A 22386-nucleotide genomic window follows, 5' to 3' on the forward strand; every position below is an offset into this window, starting at 1 on the left:
AAGTGATAATTTTACATTAGTAAATTTAAAATAAATAAACTAATTTATATTGAATTATAATATTAAGAGCATTAAAATACCTCAATTCGGACTCGGCCCGTCAGCAAGTCTAACTATATCAAAAGTTATTTTAAACATAGAAAACTGACATTACAAGAATACTTTTAAGTAGAATCAGAAAGAATTTGCTTGAGCATTTAGCATCAACGCAAATGAATAAGGTGCTTAGTCGCACATATCTTGTAAAAATGAATTCATCCTATGTAACTTTTATTTCAAGCTACAGAAAAAAAACAACACGGCAACCAATTAAAGTCGCAGCTTAGAACAAATACGATCTGAAAGACTCCAACTGGTCAGATAGAAGCAGCATCTCTATGCCCCTTTCAGTTGGAGAGCACATTTAGTAATTTGCTTTTGCATTCACCAAGACCATATGCTCAATGAGGTCCAGCACTCGGTTGCTGAAACAAAACATCAGGTTTAGGTTTCTGTTGTAAAATTTTGAGATTAAATCAGACTTTAGATTTAAGTTATGGAGACTCATCGTAGTCCTAACCTGTAGCCCCATTCGTTGTCATACCATGAGACAAGTTTCATAAAAGACTCACTCAGTCCAATGCCAGCCTTGGCATCAAAAATACTTGACCTAAAAATAAACAAATAAATAAATGGAATTCATATCATTGGTAGGGAGTGTCAAAGTGCAGAACACAAAGAAACAGACTTTTACCTTGAATCGCCCACAAAATCATTAGAAACCACATCCTCATCTGTGTATCCAAGTATGCCTTTAAGCGAACCTTCTGATGCATACCTGAGACATTCTCGCACATCAGCATGTGCATCTCATTGCAGAAAAGAGGAAGACGGAAACATGTATTCACAAAATATAGTTACAAAAGAAAAGAAACAAATTTATACTTTATATACAATGTATGTTCTATACATTAGTTTGCACAGAAGAGTAACCCAGACAATGCTCAAGCTGGTTAAGGAACTACTTTAAAAAAAGCATCGGGAATGCCTGTATTGTTACTCCATTACTTTTTTTGTGAATGTGCATGTGCATGTGCATGTCCCACCACAAAGCCAATGGCTGAAATTTTTATCCCGCCAACTACACATGACAAGTTCACTGTTCCTAGTAAAAAAAATCCTTCAATAGCTGAAATTCTAGTCAACTTTTGGTAAAAATTCAAACACCAGCAACCAGTTTCCATTGTCTTCTATTTGTATCTCCAGACACTGGGAGCAACTTTTTCTAAAGGAGCAAATTATTAGGTAACTAGTTAATAACCCAATTTGGCCCTTGCTCAACAATGGTTGTTCACAGTTGATGTCAAGGAAAATTACCATTCAAAATTGTTAAATCAAAGGTACATAACAATAATATCATGATCTAGTATACAATGCCAAGTTCAGAAATAAAAAAATTACAAGATAATATAATATAGGAAAATGCATGACATAAAAGCAATGGATTCGGCCTTCATTTGTCAGACAACCAAAGAGTATATGAGATGTAAAATAGCTGAAAAAGCAATTATCTTTTAAGAAAGTTAATAATAGTTAATAGAATGCCTCATCCAACTTTCAATTGAAACAGGACATAAGATAGTGATACTTGTTTAATAAGAAACAATAACATAACATAAGCAAAAGTTAATGACTGAAATTTATCTAGTTCTACCAGTCACATACTTAATTGCTGCCTTCACATCATCATATGAAGCGCTTTTCTCAAGCCGGCAAGTTAAATCCACAACAGAAACATTTGGTGTAGGCACTCTAAAGGCCATTCCAGTCAACCTCCCATTTAACTCTGGAAGCACTTTTCCAACAGCCTGAAAACAAAGATGGAAGTTATCAAAAGTGGAGGTTGCAAAACAATATCCCAACAAACATTCAATCATACCTTTGCTGCACCAGTTGAGCTAGGGATAATGTTTTGACCAGCACCACGCCCCCCTCGCCAGTCTTTTTTTGAAGGGCCGTCAACGGTCTTCTGTGTTGCTGCAAAACAGAGGTGAAAGGCAAAAATAAGTAGAATAAAATGGATTCCATTCTGTGAAGCATATTCTGATAGTCATGATCTCTCCACAGTATCTGAAGAAAAGAAACCTGTGGTTGCATGAACAGTTGTCATAAGACCTTCCACAATGCCAAACTCCTCATGCACCACCTGTAAAAAATGGAAATGGATGGAACTGATTTATCAAGGGAATAGTGAACACACATCACATTATAGAATCTGTAATGGAATCACATCAACAAAGATGATTATCAAGCCTTACAAACTGCAACAGCTAACATTACCTTTGCAATTTTATTTTGTTGTAAAGGACATGGTCAGTTTTCTACTGAGTAGGGAAAAAATAAATGGACCAATTTACTAGATTGAGCATACCTTTGCAAGAGGAGCAAGACAATTTGTTGTGCAGCTTGCATTAGAAACAATATCCATGTTTGGCATGTAATTCTTCTCGTTTACTCCAACAACAAACATAGGAGCATCAGCAGATGGAGCTGATATAACTACTTTATTAGCACCAGCCTACAGGGAAACCATCAGGACAATAGTTTGGTTAAATTTGTACATGGAATGCTGTGTGAAAAAAACCAAATCAGGCATACCTTCAGGTGAGCCGATGCCTTATCTGTTGTTGTAAACACACCAGAAGCTTCGACAACAAATTGGACACCAAAATCGCCCCATGGAATATCAGCAGGGTCTCTGGTGAAAAAAGTGTTTGGTCAATGTTAAAATTCAGCCTACACTACTCATCATAGGGAAATCAACAAAATACTAACTGTTCTAATAAAAATTCTCCTTAAGCATTTTATATATGCATTAGCAGACGCATAGAATTATAACCATTTCCTGCAACTACTTTCAAGTCCTAAAATAAAAAGAATAATTGTCCTTCAGAACAAAATAAATTTGTCTAAGAGGTTTAATAATACTGGACATAAAAACAAAAGTTCTCTATCGTCAAGTGGGTTTAAGATACAAAGTGGTCAAACTTGTTAAATTGGATAGAGAACAAATGTATAATTTTCAATTTATTAAATGCAAATTGTTCGACAGAAAAAATGCATCTCAACTTTATTAAAAGAAGGAATACATGGAAGATACCATTTCTTTTGTTGCTTTACTCTACATTTTAGAATGCTATCAAGGTATGAAGCTTCTACCTCGATATTTCTGCCTTGGCACCTCCCAAATCTTATTATCATGTACCCATTTCATTTATTGGTTATTCAGGTTTCAGCCAGCCATAAAGAATGTGGCTCACTTTCATTGGCTCATTTCACAGTTTCACTTACATATATTAGAACTTTTTAACAGAAAATATTTGTCAACAAGAAGAAACTGTTTAAAGAATTACAAAACCTGGCATGATTTCAAACAAACTGATCCCAAATATAACAAATGCAATACCTATTGTTTGTAACCACAATTGTTTTCCCATTGATTTCTAAGGTGGATGCATCCACAACCTTAATTGTTCCCTTGAATATGCCATGTGTTGAGTCATACTTAAACATATATGCCTGAAAAACAAAGTTCACTTCTGTTAATTAATAATGCATACATTCTAAAATATGTATAAAAAATACGCATACAAATACTGACGGAGGGAAGAAACTTCTGCTGAGATTTATTTTCAGATATAGTTTTTTTTATAACAGGTGAAAGATGAAGTTTTGGATGGATTCACATAAGGTAGATTGCATAATTGTTAATACTGATAAAATGATGATGATGATGATGCATTTTGCTAAGCATAATTGTTGCTTTTGGTGTTTTATATATATATATATATATATATATATATATATATATCAACGGTGTTTGAAGAAGTTCATTGATATTTAATAGTGATTCTGTGAGTTTTGGGTTTTTTTTTTAAATATCTTTCTTTGGCAATATATTGCACCCTTGCTACTTGGCAAACATAAATAAAAGAAATCAGTTACGAGTATGATTTCACTAAGTTCCTTGGAATGAATTAAATCATGACATAGCAATGACCTCTGAATCCCTTCTAACTTCTCTATTTCTGGCTTACTAAGACAGATACAATTAATAGCACCTGTTCTTTCCATGACAAGCTATGGATACCTAATTAGTGATAAATCTGTCAGTATTCTCTATACATCTTTTTGGTGTAGTCTAGCATTTATCTCTGTCCTCTCAAGTTATAGAATTAAGCAAAAACAAGCATCCATAGAGATATTCTCATGCATATAATATAACCAGTCCAACAAAAAGACCATGTCCAATTAAAAGGAAAATACACACACATGAAATTAACTGCAAGATCAAGAATATACATAGGAGAAAGTTATGGAGAGTGAAGGAACAATTGGAAATATATCATATATTTGTTTATGCAGTTGCACTTCAAGAAATCAATGGCACTTCGCCATTTTAAATAATTTTATCAATCCAACAAGATGAAATATAGTGTTTCCTTACCATATACTTAGCATCAATGAATGGATCATTTACAGCTACTACTTCAATATCATCTCTAGTAGTGGCAATACGCAATACAAGTCTTCCAATTCGTCCAAAGCCTGACAATACACTTCAGATGGTTAATGTGATGAACTGATTGCAACAATATTAAAAATAGATCAAAAGAAAGATTCATTAAAGTTCCAAGGCTCAAAGTTGTTTAGTCAAACATTGCTGATAGAATACAGAAGATGCACATCTATCTGCGGTTGTAACAGGCATGGGAAATAATTATTTGGTAAGGATCGTTGATGCCTACTTGTCCACTCAAAAACTCCGTAGTGCACTAATGACAAAGAGGTTTATGTTAGAGTTACAGCTATTTACGTGAAAGCCTAACTTATTCGGAGGACTGATCTACACATTTCCACACCACCTAGTCCCTTCACATGTAAGCATACAAGCACACGCCTAACACATGGTTACCATTTGAAGACGAGTAATATCCACTCTTATTGTTCCAAAAGTTTGAGGTATTAGGAATGAAACCAAACTACACTGGATTCTTAACAAGGATATAGCATAGTGCTAATAAGTTCTTTTTTTTGTAAAGGATATGAACATATCAACCCAATAAGGAACTATTTTATGCTTGCTGTCCATCCATCCACTAATTAGCATCTAATGCTTAACATCCTTGGAAATGTCCATCCCATGGAAACCACTCTTTATTAGGAGCAGCTATCTCATATTATTCATGGGTAATAAAGAAATTGAACTTTACACTAGTCATATCATGTTCCTTATTCCCCACTATGTGGTAATAAAACAAATCAAAGATTTAGTACGTATGCAGTATAGATTCAATGAAAAACTGCATGCAATAACTATTTTCATTGACAAACTTAATGAAATCACAAAGCAGAGGATAAATGTAAGTTAAAATGGATTGCTATATCCAGTCTTCATATTTTTATAATGAAAGTAAATTCTTTCTCAGATACAGGACTTCAGCAATTGATCACTATAAAGCTGAATGGAGACAGAACAAATAATCTGCCTAAAAAGCTAAAGCTTAAAACTGAACTAACCATTGATGCCAACTTTTGTCTTGCAACCGCCCGAAGAACCTACAAATAAAGTCACATAAATGTACCGGAACTACAAATCTCTTTAACAAGAAGGCGACAAAACTCACTTTTAACATAAGGAGGGGCCTCAGTGGCAGTGGCCCTGATAGGCTGATTTCTTCTTGCATCAGATCTCCTGAAAACATAAGCTAAAAGGGATCAAAGATCATTCAATTCTACAGAAGGAACGCAAATCTGCAGTGGAACTTACTTTAAGGAGCACACCTTCCCTGAAGGAAGTGAAGATCCAATAATACTTAAACTGTTGTTTGTCGATTTAGAACTCTGTATATAAGATACCTGGGAGAACATGAAGCAAATATCGGTAATCAAAAGAAAAACATAACGAAAAAAAAATAAAAGAAATGGCCTCTCAGCCAAAGAAAAAAAAAGACGACATATTTAGATCTTACAAAAGCAATGAAAAATCAAGTAAATATGCGATTCTATCGAAAAGAAAATCGACTCGCGAATTCATCTCATAAAGTGAATATAACAAAACCTACAAAATGAGGAGAGATTATTATTTTTTTTTTTAAAAAAAAAAAGACACAAAACGGGTACAAGCGAAGGGAGGAATTCCGGGATCCGACCTTGAAAGAAGGTTTTCCAGGAGCTCCCGAGAGAGAGGGTAAGCGATCGTGGGATCCATGAAGCGCCGGAGTCGCCGATCTGAGAAGAGACGATAAGGCCATCGACGAGATTGCCCTCTTTCTCCTATTCTCTTTTCTATCTGTATCAAGAGACCCCAATCTGCCGGCAGACGAGGGGGAAAGGGAGGCAATAAAGGAGCGAGGTTGGCGGCGACTCGAGACTTTTTCCTCTAGTTCTCTCCGCCCGCTCGAGCGGCGCCCGTTTTATATCCCTTCAAACGTGACACACTGACACCTACCACCTTAGCACGGCACCCACCCCTCGGGAAGCTTATCGGATCCTAATCTGCGCAAACGGATCCGCAAATGCGAGACACCGAGTTGGAACCGCACCAGACCTCGGACCTGTCACGATCGGACATCGAATGAAGCGGACGAGTGGCATTTATGATGCTCCGGCGGAGTATTTTACCGATGGCACGATTGGGCACGTGGGATCGTCTTCGTCTGGCGTTACCGTTGCGGCGTTGACCCGAGCAGGCGGCGGCGGCGGCGAAGTGGCAACACTGACGCAAGCTGCGATGCGATTGGAAGATGGGGGCAGGACCCACACGATACCGTATTGTTAAACATTAGTGTTATTACCATGCAAATTCTAGCATAAACTCCACAATTAAAGATGATTAAGACTAATGACTTCTATTGTTGGGCGAACGCAAAGATAAACCACAACTTCTAATTTTTTTTTTGTCGACCAGTTTCCAATTAGTCAATGTAAAATTTCTTAGAATTAGGCCCAGCAAATTGGGCCCGCTAGGAGTCAGCTTTCTTTCAAAATGTTTGGTGGCACTCAATTGAGTAACTAAGTAGTGCATGTAACGAGCAAATGCAAATATTTCTTCATTATAAAATATAAAATTATATCTTCAAAAATTTATAATAATTCAAATATCCAATTTTTTAATTCATTTGATTAATATTTTTAGATTTATCATCCCGATTAATTATTGGAGGGTTCATCATTGCACTAATGATCAGTTTACATGAGAGAACAGAAATTAAAACTAAGGAAAAGTTTCCGTAGTAGAAAAGTTTTCATCATTTATTTCATTAAAATTTTTAGATGGAAGAGAAATGTAATCCATCAACGAATAATTTTGGAGTCAAAATTAATCACCTCAAAATCGGACGGAAAACAGCTGATGAAAAAAATAACACATATACCCTTTTTTATTTACAAAATTACACCATATACTAAAATAATATGACGCATATATCATTTTTAACTCATAAAATTACACCATGTATATTAAAAAATGACGTATATATCTTTTTTTTATTTACCACTATCAAAATAAATTAAAAAAAAGATTACTTTATCCTTTTACTTTTCTTCATCCAAAAATAATTTTCTATTATAGATTACTTTTCCTTCTTCATCCGCCCTCTAGGGTAAATCCAGCAAAAGTCCCGGACTAAAAATAAATAAATAAATCTTAGCATTTTAAAATTGTAGGCAGTAAAATGAAATGTCATAAAATAAATATATATTAGGTCATCTCTGATCCGCAACGCAAAGCAATCAGCTCTTGAGACTGATATCTCCGCTTGGTAGCTGCGCCATGGCCTCCACCACGCTAACCACCTCCTTCTCCCTGCTTCGGTACACGAATCCCTCTCTTTCTTCTTCTCTTCTCCTCTCGTATCTTTGTTCCCATCGTTTATGGTTTTCTGCTTCTCCATACGAGCAGGCGTTATCGTTCATTTCGAGGCCACGCGGTCGCCAAATCCCTCCCAAATCTGTCCTTCGCCCGTCTCCCCGGCCAATCGCCCGCCCTTCTTCGCTCTTGCAGGTTTACAATTTGGCATACTTCTTGTTTGATTTGGATTTGCACGCTGTATTTTGTCTTTTTAACCGAATCGTTAGTTGATTGTTTGATGTTTACATCGGCCAAGTTGTCAAGTTTGATGTAGATCTTGGCCTACAATCACTGTTTCTCGGCGCTGATCATTCTCACCTTAATTTTTTCGATCACAATACGAGTTAGGTTTATTTGCCGTAATGCTGATGAAGAGGCTGCCGCCATAGCGGCCGCAAAGGTTGCAGGTAGTGGAGCTCCCACCATGTATGATTCGATATTCCTCTTTTTCCGTTACTTCGCTGGTTAATTTTACCCTGCATTTTTTTGCTGAGTGAGGCATGGTGTCACAATCTTTTGATACAATTGATAATTAAAACAATTGAAGAATAACCCATGAGTGCACCTCGTTTTCTTAGATTTGATAAGATAATAGCAAAGGAGATTCCTTCAACAATCGTGTATGAAGACGAGAAAGTATTGGCATTCCGTGATGTTAATCCTCAAGCACCAGTCCACGTTCTGGTAATACCAAAGATAAAGGATGGATTGACCCAACTTGGAAAGGTGCCTTCTCTATGATACTTTTCTTATCCTTTGATGCATTTATTTATCATAAAATAAAGCTTTGAGTGATTAATACAGATGGATTGAGGACGAACTGTTTTTTGTCTTTGCTTTAACAAGAGCATAGTAAGCATCCAACTGAACGAGGATTATATCATCAATTCATGCATAGTAGTAGATAGGAAATGGCAATGCTGTATTGAGCTCGCACTTGAGAATCAGGATATTTTCTTCGATAACTCTACGATACTTTGGTCGAGAGAAAGTAGAGCATTGTCTTGCTTCATATGTCAAGTCTTGCATGTGAAAAACAATCATATAGTTGTTGTACCAAGAGATTGTGTTTCAAGTGCAAGTGTGAAGATGTTCTTGTTACTCCTAGGCTGAACCAAGGCATGCTGAGATATTGGGTCATCTTCTTTATGCTGCGAAGGTAGTGGCTGAGAAGGAAGGCATCGTAGATGGTTTCCGCGTTGTTATTAACAGTGGTCCTCAAGCATGTAAGCCTCTTTATTGTCGATGTTCTCCTCGGTTTCTAGTCAGCAGCCTTGTAATCTTTTTTGATGTTTTTTGTTATAAGGTCAATCAGTCTATCATCTACACCTGCATGTGCTCGGTGGAAGACAACTCAAATGGCCTCCTGGATAACTGTTATATCGGCCACCTTGTTCATCATATATCTTAGAGGCATGCTATTTGGACCTTTTTGTTACTCTTTTCACAGTATTTTTATTGCCAGTATCATCAAAATTTAGGCAAGCCACTGCGAGAACATTGTTCTGTTGCTGTCAAAGAGAGATCATGTACCAATTAGTTTCTCTGTTTACTTTCCTGGATGATAAACTATGTTCCATGAAAGTGTTTGCTACTATGCTTGTCTAAATGGTTTGTGATCACTTCATGATATTCTCAATAAACTATTCATTTAGCAAATATATTCGTTGTTTCTTTATGCATTGATCTAATTACAGTGGTAATCTGTTCCACCTGTTCATCAGTGGTATTCCTCCATCTGGATAACAACCAGCATCTATCATCTCTTCAAAAATCTCCAAGCATTTCTTTGAAGTCCATGTAACTACATCAGCTTTCAACCCTTGCATCTTTAAGGAAGTAATGGGCCATGCCCTCCAGTAATGCCATGGACACAGAATTTGAGCCCCTGCGGGCTGGATCAACTGGTTAAGGCGTGGCATCCTTACACAATGGACACAGAATTTGAACATGGTAAACCCTTTTACCGCAACTTATCTAATTAAAACATTGAAATCCAGTCAGTAAGTTTCATTAAACTGGTCTAATCTTGTCTACAAACTTACATTTAGATCCTTTTATTTAGTTCAAATTCACATTCAATTCAGTAAAATTGAACCAAAGTCCCAATCAAACCTAACCAGCAAGTCAAATTGTGTGCAAATACTGAAAACTCACCCCAAATCGAGTCCAACTCGATTATCCAAACTAACCCCAAATCATTTTAAAGTTAGACCCAAGTACCACTACTCAACCCTTTAACATGTTGGCTCAGCTCTAACTAAATCCGAATATCTACTAATAACCCTTAGTCACTCTCTGTTGTATACCACTCCGAACTAATATCCCATATGGACTTTGATACATTAATTCACATGATCTTACACGGCATTTTGCAAAAATATTCATATTTGATGTAATGGAACGTATAACATCCACACAAATTTTCTTCATGCAAATTAATTCATATGCCTCACATTATTGACTTATTCTTTTCCAGCTATATGGTTGAATGTCTCATTCTTGGTTCTTTGAAGATTGATAGACGTGTTGAAGTCCTTTTAGTTATTTCCTTCTCCTTCGATGCGATCAAAGAGTGAGTAAATTCCAAGAAAAGTAGCCAAAAAATGGTTGGCCAATTAGAAGTGTGCCTCATTGTGACAATGGAATGCAAATGAAATTCATTAGGAAGGAGGAAATTTAATGCTTTTGCTAAAGTCGTCGTATCTTGAATATTTGGTGGGGTTTTATAAAGTGATGGATTTAAGGTGAGCAAAGAAAGAAAAGAGAGAAGTATTTTGATTTTAGCACAATTATATTTAACTCTGCAATGATTTAAACAAAACCATTAGTCAGTTGTGAGCTTTCACAACGGTACGATGTCAAAATAACATGAAGTCAAGATACCATCTTTGGGGATTCGGGATACATATTTGCGTGTGATTTAGAATGGAGTGGACAAAAACTTAATTAAATCAAAATAAATGAATTAAATCATAAAAATCTCAATTCTTTTAATTTATTCAATTAGATCTCGATTTTAAAATTTAATAATTGATTAAATGGAATACTATATTGCAGTCGACTGGATCGATGTTTAAGAAAAATCTTTAAAATCTCGATTTCTAATTGATTGTCCAATAACAATCCAGTGTTAAAAAGGATCCAATGAAATTGATCAATTTACATAGATTAGATTTTCTTTTATTTCGTTTAGATAAAGTTTGATGGTTCAATTTATCTAACAAAAATATAATTTATTTGATTTTGATTTAATTGATGGGTTATGTTATTAAGTAAAAAGGTAATTATGTTTATCTCATGATCTCTCAATGGATTAATAACTCTCATTTATTAGAATAAAAGATTATAACACTCATCCATAGCCGGCTAAATATAAGTAAATAGATCTTCACGGATATTTTATCATAACATAATGATCTTTTACATGAAGAAGATCAAACACCTAACTTAACTCTTATTCATATTATTAGGGATGACCATTCATATTGTCACTGAGGGTCATTTTGGTTCCCTTGGGGTGGTACAGTGGTTAAAATATGAAGTGTTATCACATTAAGTCTTGGGGTCAAAACTCGGAATGTCTGAACATGCCTCCCCCCATGCTTTGTCACTTGTACGAATGACTAGTAGTCACAATGATTTATCTCTTCTGTGTTGACCTAGGGACGAGGATATTGAGACGAACGAATCGTCTTTTGTCACACTGAGGGTCATTTTGACTGAGATAAATCTTATTTCATTGCTTACTAAAAACTAAAAGAATTACAATGTATCAATTAGTGTTTTATGAGTCAAATCAACCCCAAGACTACGTTACTATACATAGTAGAAGACCCTTAAGTATCACTTAAGTATCTATGATTCATATCCAATTACAATATATTTATAGGGATTTTTTTTTCTAAATGAAGTGCGTAATTATATGATACTGGGATCGCCTGCCTCAGATTTATCTGTTTCATGATTTATTTATTTTTATGAGTCAAATTCGTGTACGTAGCGGTCTGTGTGGAGAACCTTGGTAGAAATTCCCCTCAATAATTAAGAACGGAACTTAGGTGAGAAGGCAGGCTTTGACCATTTAAGTGTTAATCAAATCTCACAATGCTAATTTAGTTAGCAGTTCAACTCCAATGCTCTCAACTCTCTCAATCAGACGACGACTTGGAAGAGCGAGTCTCGATGGAAAATTTCATGTAGGCCCTTCTTCAAAGAAATTAAAAAATCATGTAGGTCAATTGTGATGCTAATTGATTTAAAGAATTGATCAAACACAGAATTTAAGGTCATGAAGCTTTTCAGTTTCAGCTGCTCTACTTTTCTCCAACCACATGTGCCTTATATATAACACACACAATGCAGAAATATATATATATATATATAGGAACAAGCTAAGTCTTCTCTCGTAGACCCTAAATAAGAACAAGAAGAAGAAGAAGATGGAAGAGGAATTGATCAAGATGCAGAGGTCGTTGATGGCGAGGAGGAAGGTGAGGCAGTACAAGAAATCGGACGCTCCGCGGATGCGATGGACGGAGGAGCTCCACCGCAGCTTCGTCGCAGCAGTCGAGTTCCTCGGAGGTGAAACTAGTAAGTTCCTGCTGCTTTTTTTTTTTTTTTTTGATCGATTGCTTAAACAAAATGAATCAGAAGGATCTGTTGATTACTTGCCTGTGCAATTTGAAAGCTTACTTCTTGAACAAGAAATGAAGATTGAGAGAGAGAGAAATGTGCGACGACGAAGTCAAAGCTTTTCATCATACATAGATTTTTGACTTTTATGGATTCAGTCGCTTTAGATGTTAGTCCACGCTTTGAATAACAAAACTTAATAAATTCATTAATTATCGTAAGATCATTGAAATACCCTCCTCTCCTCTTTGCAGGAGCTACGCCAAAGAGAATTTTGGAAGCCATGGGCGTTAAAGGAATAGGCATGTCTCAAGTTAAAAGTCATCTTCAGGTACCTCTACATACACTAATATATATTTTTAATTTCATAAAGTATTTAATAATATAAGATGGTACGGATATATATTTAGATGATCAATAAATGCTTCAGTTAGTTAGATGATGTAAAATTATGATAAATATGCATATCAACCAAGAAAGAGGAAGATAAAAAAAGACTTGATTAGTAACAATAAAACAAGATAAAATTTATTTAAATATAGATGATGATATAATAGGAGATAGAGTTCAATAACGTAAAAGAATTCATACAGCTGACCCCATCTAGTGGGAAAAGATTTACTTATTGTTGTTGTATTTAATAATATAAAAATATAATAATAAAAAAAATATTTAAATTCAAAAAATGAAAAGAGCGGGGATCTGCCGAAGCAATTCTCACGCTTTGGAACTGCACTCTGTAACTGATCGATGAAGTACTCTTTCAATCGACAGATGTACAGGAGCGGGTCGAGCCTCCACAACGTCCACCAGCTGCTTCCTAAAGAGAATCCTTGGAGACGACGACGACAGCTGCAACTGGAACTTCCTCCGCAAGAACTTATCGCTTTCCCTCGCGCAAACCCAAATCCTTCTCTGCTCCTCCGTAGAGCGCCATTGGAAGCGTCGCTGAGAGATGCCAAGAGCATCACAGTGCCTGTGTCAAATGCTAGCGGGCGTGGCCAGTGCTGGGGTTTGAGGAGCTATGCAACGTCCGAGGGCGGGAACAATGGAGCAGTAGTAGTGAAGCAGCACCATGAGTTGAGTTTAGAATTGACCATCTCGTTGCCTTGCAGTTCCTAGCTGATCATCTGTTTGTAGAATATATAGGACTCGTCGTATAAATTTCTACAGAATTTTCTGTCCCCAAAACTTTCTGAGTGATCCAGGGAGATTTTGGGACGGAAACTTTTGTAAGGATCAACCTAGCTATATGTGTGTACGCACTTGTGCAATGTATCCGTGGTTAACTGGTTTTGCATAAATTAGCAGATAAGATCAAGCTTTAATTATGAATTGCACAAGAGAAACAATTATCGACGGAATAATCTCTTGATGCATACAGACTTAGCAGCTTCTCAAATCCCCCCCTAACGTTTTAGTATATTAAAGCATATGTAAGGTTTAATTTTATAGGTGTAAATGCCTGAATCTGTTAAAATTGAGTGACTGAGTAGTAAAATTGGTACCAACGACTTTTTGAGACTGCGGGAATTCTCGTTAGGTGGCCGTAAATTTAGGGAAGGGATCAGTATTTGTATTAGTGGGAGATAATGATGCCTAAGTGTGGATCATTGTGGTCAGCACCCTCGTCGTATCCGATCCAAGGTCATCACTCCTAAAAGTAGATCATTGGTGGCAAAAGGTAAATACATTCGTCTCCACCGTCCCCGCTAATCTGTCCCAGGATCAACACGGAGGAGGTAAATCACGAGCGGCTACTAGTATTTAGAATAGTGACTAACACATAAGGGAGACATTTACCTCGACTTTATCGAGATTCTAACCCTATACCTTATTAATGGCAACACCTCATGTGCTAACCACTAGATCCATCCGAGAGGACCTCCTAAAAGTAAATGATGTGGCAAAAGGTAGTCTAGAGCATCTCATTATGTAAATTTACGTAATTGGGTTCATAAGAATTTTTTTTAAATTTTTGTCACATTTTTGTTAATTATTTTTTAATAAAAAAGGAAAAAGATATTTTAAAAAACAAGTGCAATTTTTTTTTATAAAATCTTATATAAAAGGGAGATGTATATTTTAAATATTTTTTAAAAAGTTGGATACAATAATAGCATAAATTGCTTTTCTTACTATATATGGGCAAATGTGGAGCATAGTTTTGCTATTATTTTTAAAGTGCGAACTGTTTTGGATTGGTAGGGGCTAACGGGCCTCATATATGAGATGAGAATGCTATTGAAAAACTCACATGATGAAGCTGAATGGATAGTACCTATAAAAGAAAGGGAGAGAAAAAAAAAAACAAACAAGAAAAACGAGTAACTAATATAATTCACTGACTTGGTCAATCGTATGTAGACTCGACTTAGTTCGGAATCGATCATTTGATAGTTTAAAATCATCAATTTGATAGTTTTTGAGAGGTTGATCTTTAATCTTAATCGTCCATGATCACAGTTCATAGTTCGGAATTGACAATTCATGCTTCGTGCATAATTCATCATGATTTAAAATTATTATATTTAAAAAATTAAAAATTTTAAATTCATAAAAAATGACTTGCACTTCCCTTACGATACAGGGGATTGAAAATCCAAATAGTTCTCTAACTTTTTGATTTTTTTACCTTTTTATCTTATGAAACGATGTGACTACTCACTTTTATTTTCCATTCTCATATTTGTTCCGTATCAAATTCTTCGACTTTGTCATCTGAAAGTTATATTTTTTTTAGATTTTTTTTGTTCTGTTTCAATTGTCAAGTAATACTTGGGCTTCCAACAAGTTGAAAGATAATATCGATCATCATTCATCCAATATGTTACCGCTAACATTGAACATCTATGTAAAATACGGTATTCAAATAATAATTAAATAATAAGGTTTAATGGATGAATAACCTTACCGAAATTTTTAGGAATTTTCAAGAATTTTTTAGAAATTTTTCTAGATTTAAACGGAGTATGTATGACAAATTATGAGGATAAATCGGTTAAGCTTAGAGGATACTTGTTTAGAATATCTAATTAAAGTGGGAGTTAATTGAGGAATAAACTTAGGATTTAATTGATCAAACCCTAAGTTTTATTCGCTAATTCCTCTCATATTTCTCCCGATCCCTTTTCTCTTCCTCATCTTCGTCGACTTCTCTTCCTCTCCCCCTGACTCCTCTCGCGCGCCGACCCTCTCCTCACCGTGCCCTAGCCATCCTTCCTCGCACCATCGCTGACAACTTCTCCTCTCTTTTCTTCTTCTCCGCGAATCTTCCTCCTCTGATCTCACCAGCGTCGAGCTCCTCTTGATCCAGCCGTCGGTTTCCTCTTCCTTCCTCGGCCATCTCCGCACGGACGCACCCTGACTCCACCGCAGCCACTCGTGCCCTAGCGTTGATCCTTCTCTAGGCATCTCCGCTTGAAGCCGCCGTCTGGATCGGTGGCCTTTGCAAGCAGCCAACCCCAGCGAGCTCCTTTCGGCTGTCAAGCCATCGACTACTACCGAGGTCGGATCCTAGCTGTGACTTTCTGTTCTCGGGGCACAACACACACGATTGTGCATATGCTAATTACATCATTGTTGGGGTCACCACTAGTCTTTTTCCATTGCCGAAGAACTACCACCATCGGAGATGAGGGGTAACGACTTTGCCCTATCTAAGTTATTTCATGCAGATGATTTAAGCATGTAGAATATGAATTTGGAGATTTGTGGATGCATTAATTGTGGATTGAGGTGTTAATTTGAAAGGACAATGATTTTGTCTTCTCCGGTTATCATTATCAGCAGTAAGAACCTCCAGACAAAGTTCCCAACAATAAGCTTTTCTAGTTGTGAGTCATCAGCGGAATAACCTGCTACCAACGATCACATTGGAGGTAACCACTTATTACTAGTAGATGATTTGGATGTAGATCTATGGTTAATGTTGATTTTGGGGCATTGGATTAGTTGGACAGTAGCTTCACTTGGTCCCGACCACTGTTATTGATAGGAGGATGCTTCGGTCACGAGACAACAGTAGTGTGCACTGGAATTGGGTGAGTTTTAGAGTTGATTTTATTCTTGCTTTGGATTTGGTGAATGATTCATGATGCTTAATAAATTAAGGTGTTAAGAGATAATGGATGGATTGAGTTAAGATAATTAGAGTTTCCTAATTGAATTAGGAATTTGGTTTAACTATTAGATACATGTTGGAGTAGCTAAATTATACGTTTGATTTGCAGGACTTCGATTCGAGACGAGTGTCTCGACGTTAGATTGTTCAGCGCTATCTACAGTTAAAGGCGGGTACTTTTGACTTATCTCTTTGATATAGTCATTTTCGATATGCATAATAGTATATAACTAGTAGCAATGATTATGCTTGCATTTACTTTGGTATGTCACTATTTAGTTCTTATTGTTGGAACCCCAAGGTTATTTTGGTGTGATCAACAAGTTAAGTTAGGTCCTGTGTGTTTCTAACCTTGTGTCTAAGTATGCAAGAGCTTAGGAGCACAGGTAGTCGAGCGGAAGACGTAGCTAACGAGAACGACGACATGCGGTGCGTCTGAGGGACGAGGAGCTGCGGAAGAGTACACCGGCGGACAAGAAGGAAGTGTGCGGTGGTTCTGATGGACGAAAGCCGGAGCGGAAGATTGCTTGGGAAGCAAGAGACGCAGCTAGTGAGAAGTTCGCACGAGGTGCGGCCAAGGGACGAAGACTGCGGATGAGTACGCTGGCGGACGAGAAGGAAGCACGCAACGATTCTGAGGGACGAGAAGCCGGAGCGGAAGCCCGCTCGAGAAGACTGGAAGTTAGGTTCGGGTGAGCCCTATTCCGGATAACAGAAATCACCCAAGCGAGCGGATCCGGAGTTGAAGACCCGGACCGAGGCGACCAGAGCCGGAGCAGAATACCCGGACTGAAAAAGTCAACTAGAGTTGACTTTTGGGTCCGGGGGGCCCGGAAGTTGATATTTGACCATATCGAGTTAAAACTCGATCTGAACGTTGGGGGATAAAATTTACCCCCCCCCTAGGGCACTCGAAACCTTCCAGGTGCCCCGACCAAGGCTATAAATATAGCCTTGGTTCAGAAGCTTTTCAACAACTAAAAGCAATTCATTTCCAACGCTTGTACGCTTCAGTTTTAGATTAACTTCTTTATTTTGCGCTTTCACTGCTGTAAGAGGTTTCTCTGCCCGAAGGAGACACTAGTGTGACATTCCTTGGATTAACAACCTCCTTGGTTGTAACCAAGTCAAATCCGGTGCCTCATTTTTCTGATTTACTTTCTGCCTACTTTAATTTACAAGTGTTAGTTTAAGAGTTCGAGAAGGGTGTTTTTGTTTTTCAGGGTTATTCAACCCCCCCTTCTAGCCGGTCACAACGGTCCTACAAGTGGTATAAGAGCCGAGGCGCTTCAGGAGGACTAACCGCCGAATGAAGCAACGAGATGGTTGTACCAAGCATCCACCCATCGAAATTCGAAGGGGATTTCGCCTCTTGGAAAAAGCTGATGCAAGTATTCTTTACCACCGATTTTGAATTAATGTTAACAATGGAATTTGATTTTACAGCACCGGAAGGTAAGGAGAAATCCAATTGGACAAAAAAGGACCAAGCCGACTTTATGGCGAACAGCAAAGCAGAATACCATCTGTTAAGCGCTCTTCCGCCTCAAGAAGTCAACAAGATCGGGAACTACGACTCGGCAAAGGAACTTTGGGAGAAGTTCCTCGAGCTGCATGAAGGGACGTCCGAAGCCAAGCTCACCAGAAGAAATCTACTTGGCAATCAGCTCACCAGCATGCGACTTGGGGAAGACGAGACAGTTGCGCACTTCCACTCGAGAATCAAGGAGATCATCACCAGACTCTCGAATCTCAGAGAAAAGGTAAATAACCGAGATTCGTTAAGGTACGCTTTAAATTCCTTTCCTAGAAATACCAAATGAGCATCATTAGTAGATGCATTTTACATTTCTAAAGATTTAGAAAAAAATTTATTAGAATAATTCTTTTCAACATTTGAAGTGCATGAGTTAAGATGTGCAGGAATGAAGGAGTCCAAGAACAACGTCGCCCTCAAAGCATCGAGAGATGAACCTGAGTCGGAGTCTTCTCTCGACGACGAGGAAATGATAATGATGGTAAGGCGATTTAAGAAGTTATGTAATTATAGAAAAACTAATCATCCACAAGGTATAAAGAAAAGGACGATCCGCTGCTACCACTGCGACAAAGAAGGGCACGTCAAGGACAACTGCCCCAAGCTGAAGAACAAGGACAAGGAGAAGGGTAAGAAGTCTATCCAAAAGCGAAAAACCCTAAAGGCGACGTGGGATGATACGTCGTCGGAGTCGGAAGTCGAGGCATTCTCCGGACTTGCTCTAATGGCAAGTCATCAAAACGACGACTGCGAGTCAAGCTCTTCCGAAATGAGCATCGAGAGCATCGATGAAGGGGGAGCCATGTCGGAAGAAAGTACCAGTTCAGGGGGAGAAACGGACAACGAGATTGACAAGGTAAGTGAGGTACGATCACTTCCTCCTGATAAACTCTTTAAGTTTATTAAACTATTAACCAAAGACTGCTGCAAATTAGAAAAGGAGATTAAAAACTTAAAAATAATTTTGGCTAAATCTTGTCCCTTAGAAGAATTAGACAAATCAAAATTAGAAAATGAGAAATTGAACTCAGAAAATAAAGATCTGAAAATTCAAGTAGATAATTTGAAAAACCATGCATGCTCATCTAATTTTAGAAAATTTAAAAATTTAAATTGGTATTATAGATATCACCAGGGACAAATTAGGAATATTTCAAGAAAATGTGTACCTAAGAAATATTTAATTAATCCAGTAGGTTGGAACCTATATTGGGTTCCTAAATCTTGCTTAGTCTAAATCTTAAACGAAATTAATGCTTTCAGTGAGAAAATTAAATAGTGAATTTCTTTATGAGACTTTGTCTAAGGAAATAGTTGTTGCTTCAATAACCAAGAAGGTCTAGTGTCTCGCCACGACCTGAAAGCCAAAATATTGAAATAAATATTTAATTAACTTTCGGTCAAACCATTAAAATTAGAATTAATTAATGCTTTTAAAGTTTTTCAAACATTTTTTTTCAAAATATTTTTACACTTAGAAAAATCTTAAGTTAGGATTTTTTCTTTCAAAAATAATTTTTTTCAAAGACTTAATTTTTTTTTTCAAAAATATTTTTTCTAACTAAAATTTCTTTTCAAAAATATTTTTTTACTTAGAAAATTTTTCTATTAGAAAAATTCTCCTTTATACTTAAAAAAAAATTCAGAAGATATTTTTTTTTATCTAAGTTAAAAGCTATTCTGAAATTGAAAATTTCTGCTTAAGTTTTTTTTTAAAAGCTGTCTAAGTTAGAATTTTTTTTATAATTTCACTTAGAAAATTTTCTTAAATTTTTACATAATTTTTTTTTTCAAAGACTGTTTATTATTGCAAAATTTTTTTAAGGATCTCAAAATTTTCTAAGTTTTTACTCTTAGATTTTTTTTACAAACCCCATTTTTTGATGTGATCAAAGGAGGAGAAGGAAAAGTATAAGCCTAGGGGGAGGTACACCAAAATTTAACTTGTTTTATTTTTGCACTTAATTGCAAATTTTGTTAAGTTTATTTTATGTCTATTTTTTTCCCTAACTTAACTTGGGTTGCTCACACCAAAAAGGAGGAGATTGTTGGAACCCGAAGGTTATTTTGATGTGATCAACAAGTTAAGTTAGGTCTTGTGTGTTTCTAACCTTGTGTCTAAGTATGCAGGAGCTTAGGAGCATAGGTAGTCGAGCGGAAGACGTAGCTAGCGAGAAGGACGGCACGCGGTGCATTCGAGGGGCGAGGCGCTGTGGAAGAGTACATCGGCGGACGAGAAGGAAGCGTGCGGTGGTTCCGAGGGACAAAACCTGGAGCGGAAGATTGCTCGAGGAGCAAGAGACGCAGCTAGCGAGAAGGTCGGCACGAGGTGCGGACGAGAGACGAAGACTGTGGATGAGTACGCTGGCGGACGAGAAGGAAGCACGTAGCGATTCCGAGGGAGGAGAAGCCGGAGCGGAAGCCCACTCGAGAAGACCGGAAGTTGGGTTCGGGTGAGCCCTATTCCGGATGGCATAAATCACCCAAGCAGGTCCGGGGCGCCCGGAACGTACCGGGGCGCCCGGACCCCTCCGAGGCGTCCGGAACGTACCGGGGTGTCCGGAAGTTGATATTTGACCAGATCGAGTCAAAACTCGATCTGAACATTGGGGGATAAAATTTATCCCCCTAGGGCGTCCGGAACCCTCTAGGCACCCCGACCAAGGTTATAAATATAGTATTGGTCCAGAAGCTTTTCAACAACTCAGAGCAATTCATTTCCAACGCTTGTACACTTCAGTTTTATATTAGCTTCTTTATTTTGCGCTTTCACTGCTGTAAGAGGCTTCTCCGTCCGAAAGAGACATTAGTGCGACATTCCTTGGATTAACAACCTCCTTGGTTGTAACCAAGTCAAATCCGGTGCCTCGTTTTTCTGATTTACTTTCTGCCTACTTTAATTTATAAGTGTTAGTTTAAGAGTTCGAGAAGGGCGTTTTTGTTTTTATTTTTCAGGGCTATTCAACCCTCCTTCTAGCCGGCCGCAACAGTCCTACACTTATAGTATGCCTATATTCGTATCTACTATACATTTATATATAACTGCGTGGTTGTCTATATTTTCCAGTCGTGTGTGGCTGATGTATACTTGTAGTTGTATGTATACTTCAGATTGTCATCGGTACAGGGGAGATGCTGTCAGATTTTCGTCTGGTAAAGACTCCTCTGGGCTTGACAATCTATTCCTCAACAATTGTGGATACTAGACAAGCTAAAATTTCTTTGACGATCATGGATAGGATGAGAAAGCTTTGAGCCTTTTGTGACCACTACTTTTGGATATTGAAATCTACTTCGCTATCTGCTTCATTAAAATCAAAAGAAGTTGTAAAATAATTCTCAAGTTCTAGTGTGGAACTTGAGGATCCTCGTGGACGTTTCGTCAATTTTTTTAATAAAATTTGTGCTTTTGTTAGTTGTAAATTAATATTATTAGTATTTTGTGCTTTAGAAATATTAGGTTGTATTCCATATTTTATATGTATTTTGTACAAATATCATATGAATAATTTCTAATATTATATATAATATTATTAGAATAAGGAGACGAAGAATTTTTAAATAGAATTAAATCATCGTAATACACACCTAATATTTCTTATAAAACTTCTAATTATATCTAGGATCTAAAGCAAATGTAACTAAATAAATTTAAGGAATATGAAAAAAAATTCATTTTATTTTCATTGCTAATATACAAGAAAATAAAAATTAATTGGTACTATTTTCATTTAAAATAATATTATATTACAAAACTTTTCTAAAACTGAATGAGAAGTAGGATAATATAAATTAGAAAATTATTTGGTTACATCATTAAATACTTTTAAATTATTTGGTTTGAGTGTGCGTACTCTTAATCCCGATATAATAACAAGCACATATACTTAGTATGTATTTCTTTAATTTATCAATGGGTGAAATTTAATTCGATAAATCAATAGGCCCGATATGTTAAGAAATAATATTATTTATATGGAGTGTTGTTGATTATAGAAGGAAACTGTGTCCTAGTAATTTAGGTTGATGATGTCCCCTTGAGAAGCTCATAAGGATTGTCATGTAAACCATGTAGGTAGACTTAGTTCGACACGACAATGAAGTTGAGTGGTACTACTCTTCGAGTTAAATATTAATTAAGTGAGTTGTTAGTAACTTATTTAATTAATAGACATTCGATATCTTAGACACAGGGAGATT

At 36.8% G+C, this 22386-nt stretch overlaps 3 protein-coding genes across 3 annotated transcripts; 2 read left to right on the plus strand and 1 right to left on the minus strand.

The window, feature by feature from the left end:
• Nucleotides 1-116: 116 nt before the first annotated feature.
• Nucleotides 117-6458, minus strand: LOC122021890 (glyceraldehyde-3-phosphate dehydrogenase GAPCP2, chloroplastic-like). The gene is made up of 14 exons (XM_042580065.1): nucleotides 6192-6458; nucleotides 5810-5898; nucleotides 5667-5734; nucleotides 5560-5598; nucleotides 4487-4587; nucleotides 3446-3558; nucleotides 2638-2737; nucleotides 2411-2557; nucleotides 2125-2185; nucleotides 1919-2016; nucleotides 1705-1847; nucleotides 734-817; nucleotides 560-649; nucleotides 117-464 (listed from the first exon to the last, which is right to left on the minus strand). Exons 1-14 carry the CDS (start codon nucleotides 6291-6293, stop codon nucleotides 404-406), a joined length of 1296 nt encoding a protein of 431 aa, XP_042435999.1. The 5' UTR covers nucleotides 6294-6458; the 3' UTR covers nucleotides 117-403.
• Nucleotides 6459-7706: 1248 nt separating this feature from the next.
• Nucleotides 7707-9552, plus strand: LOC122001580 (14 kDa zinc-binding protein-like). The gene is made up of 6 exons (XM_042556409.1): nucleotides 7707-7854; nucleotides 7943-8044; nucleotides 8240-8317; nucleotides 8470-8617; nucleotides 9000-9117; nucleotides 9198-9552. Exons 1-6 carry the CDS (start codon nucleotides 7814-7816, stop codon nucleotides 9263-9265), a joined length of 555 nt encoding a protein of 184 aa, XP_042412343.1. The 5' UTR covers nucleotides 7707-7813; the 3' UTR covers nucleotides 9266-9552.
• A 2732-nt stretch (nucleotides 9553-12284) lies between these two features.
• Nucleotides 12285-13805, plus strand: LOC122001587 (transcription factor HHO5-like). Its single transcript, XM_042556422.1, has 3 exons — nucleotides 12285-12484; nucleotides 12781-12857; nucleotides 13301-13805. Exons 1-3 carry the CDS (start codon nucleotides 12334-12336, stop codon nucleotides 13646-13648), a joined length of 576 nt encoding a protein of 191 aa, XP_042412356.1. The 5' UTR covers nucleotides 12285-12333; the 3' UTR covers nucleotides 13649-13805.
• The last annotated feature ends 8581 nt before the right edge of the window (nucleotides 13806-22386 follow it).

This window comes from Zingiber officinale, chromosome 1A (assembly GCF_018446385.1).
Source record: "Zingiber officinale cultivar Zhangliang chromosome 1A, Zo_v1.1, whole genome shotgun sequence".
NCBI classification, from domain to species: domain Eukaryota; kingdom Viridiplantae; phylum Streptophyta; class Magnoliopsida; order Zingiberales; family Zingiberaceae; genus Zingiber; species Zingiber officinale.

Coding starts and splice junctions, on each gene's coding strand:
- LOC122001580 (XM_042556409.1), top strand. CDS start 7,814: ATGGCCTCCACCACGCTAACCACCTCCTTCTCCCTGCTTCG. Junction 7,855..7,942: donor ACCTCCTTCTCCCTGCTTCG/GTACACGAATCC, acceptor CCATACGAGCAG/GCGTTATCGTTCATTTCGAG. Junction 8,318..8,469: donor GGTAGTGGAGCTCCCACCAT/GTATGATTCGAT, acceptor TCGTTTTCTTAG/ATTTGATAAGATAATAGCAA.
- LOC122001587 (XM_042556422.1), top strand. CDS start 12,334: ATGGAAGAGGAATTGATCAAGATGCAGAGGTCGTTGATGGCGAGGAGG. Junction 12,485..12,780: donor GTTCCTCGGAGGTGAAACTA/GTAAGTTCCTGC, acceptor TCCTCTTTGCAG/GAGCTACGCCAAAGAGAATT. Junction 12,858..13,300: donor AAGTTAAAAGTCATCTTCAG/GTACCTCTACAT, acceptor TTCAATCGACAG/ATGTACAGGAGCGGGTCGAG.
- LOC122021890 (XM_042580065.1), bottom strand. CDS start 6,293: ATGGCCTTATCGTCTCTTCTCAGATCGGCGACTCCGGCGCTTCATGGA. Junction 1,848..1,918: donor GCTCAACTGGTGCAGCAAAG/GTATGATTGAAT, acceptor CTTTGTTTTCAG/GCTGTTGGAAAAGTGCTTCC. Junction 650..733: donor GATTTTGTGGGCGATTCAAG/GTAAAAGTCTGT, acceptor GTTTATTTTTAG/GTCAAGTATTTTTGATGCCA.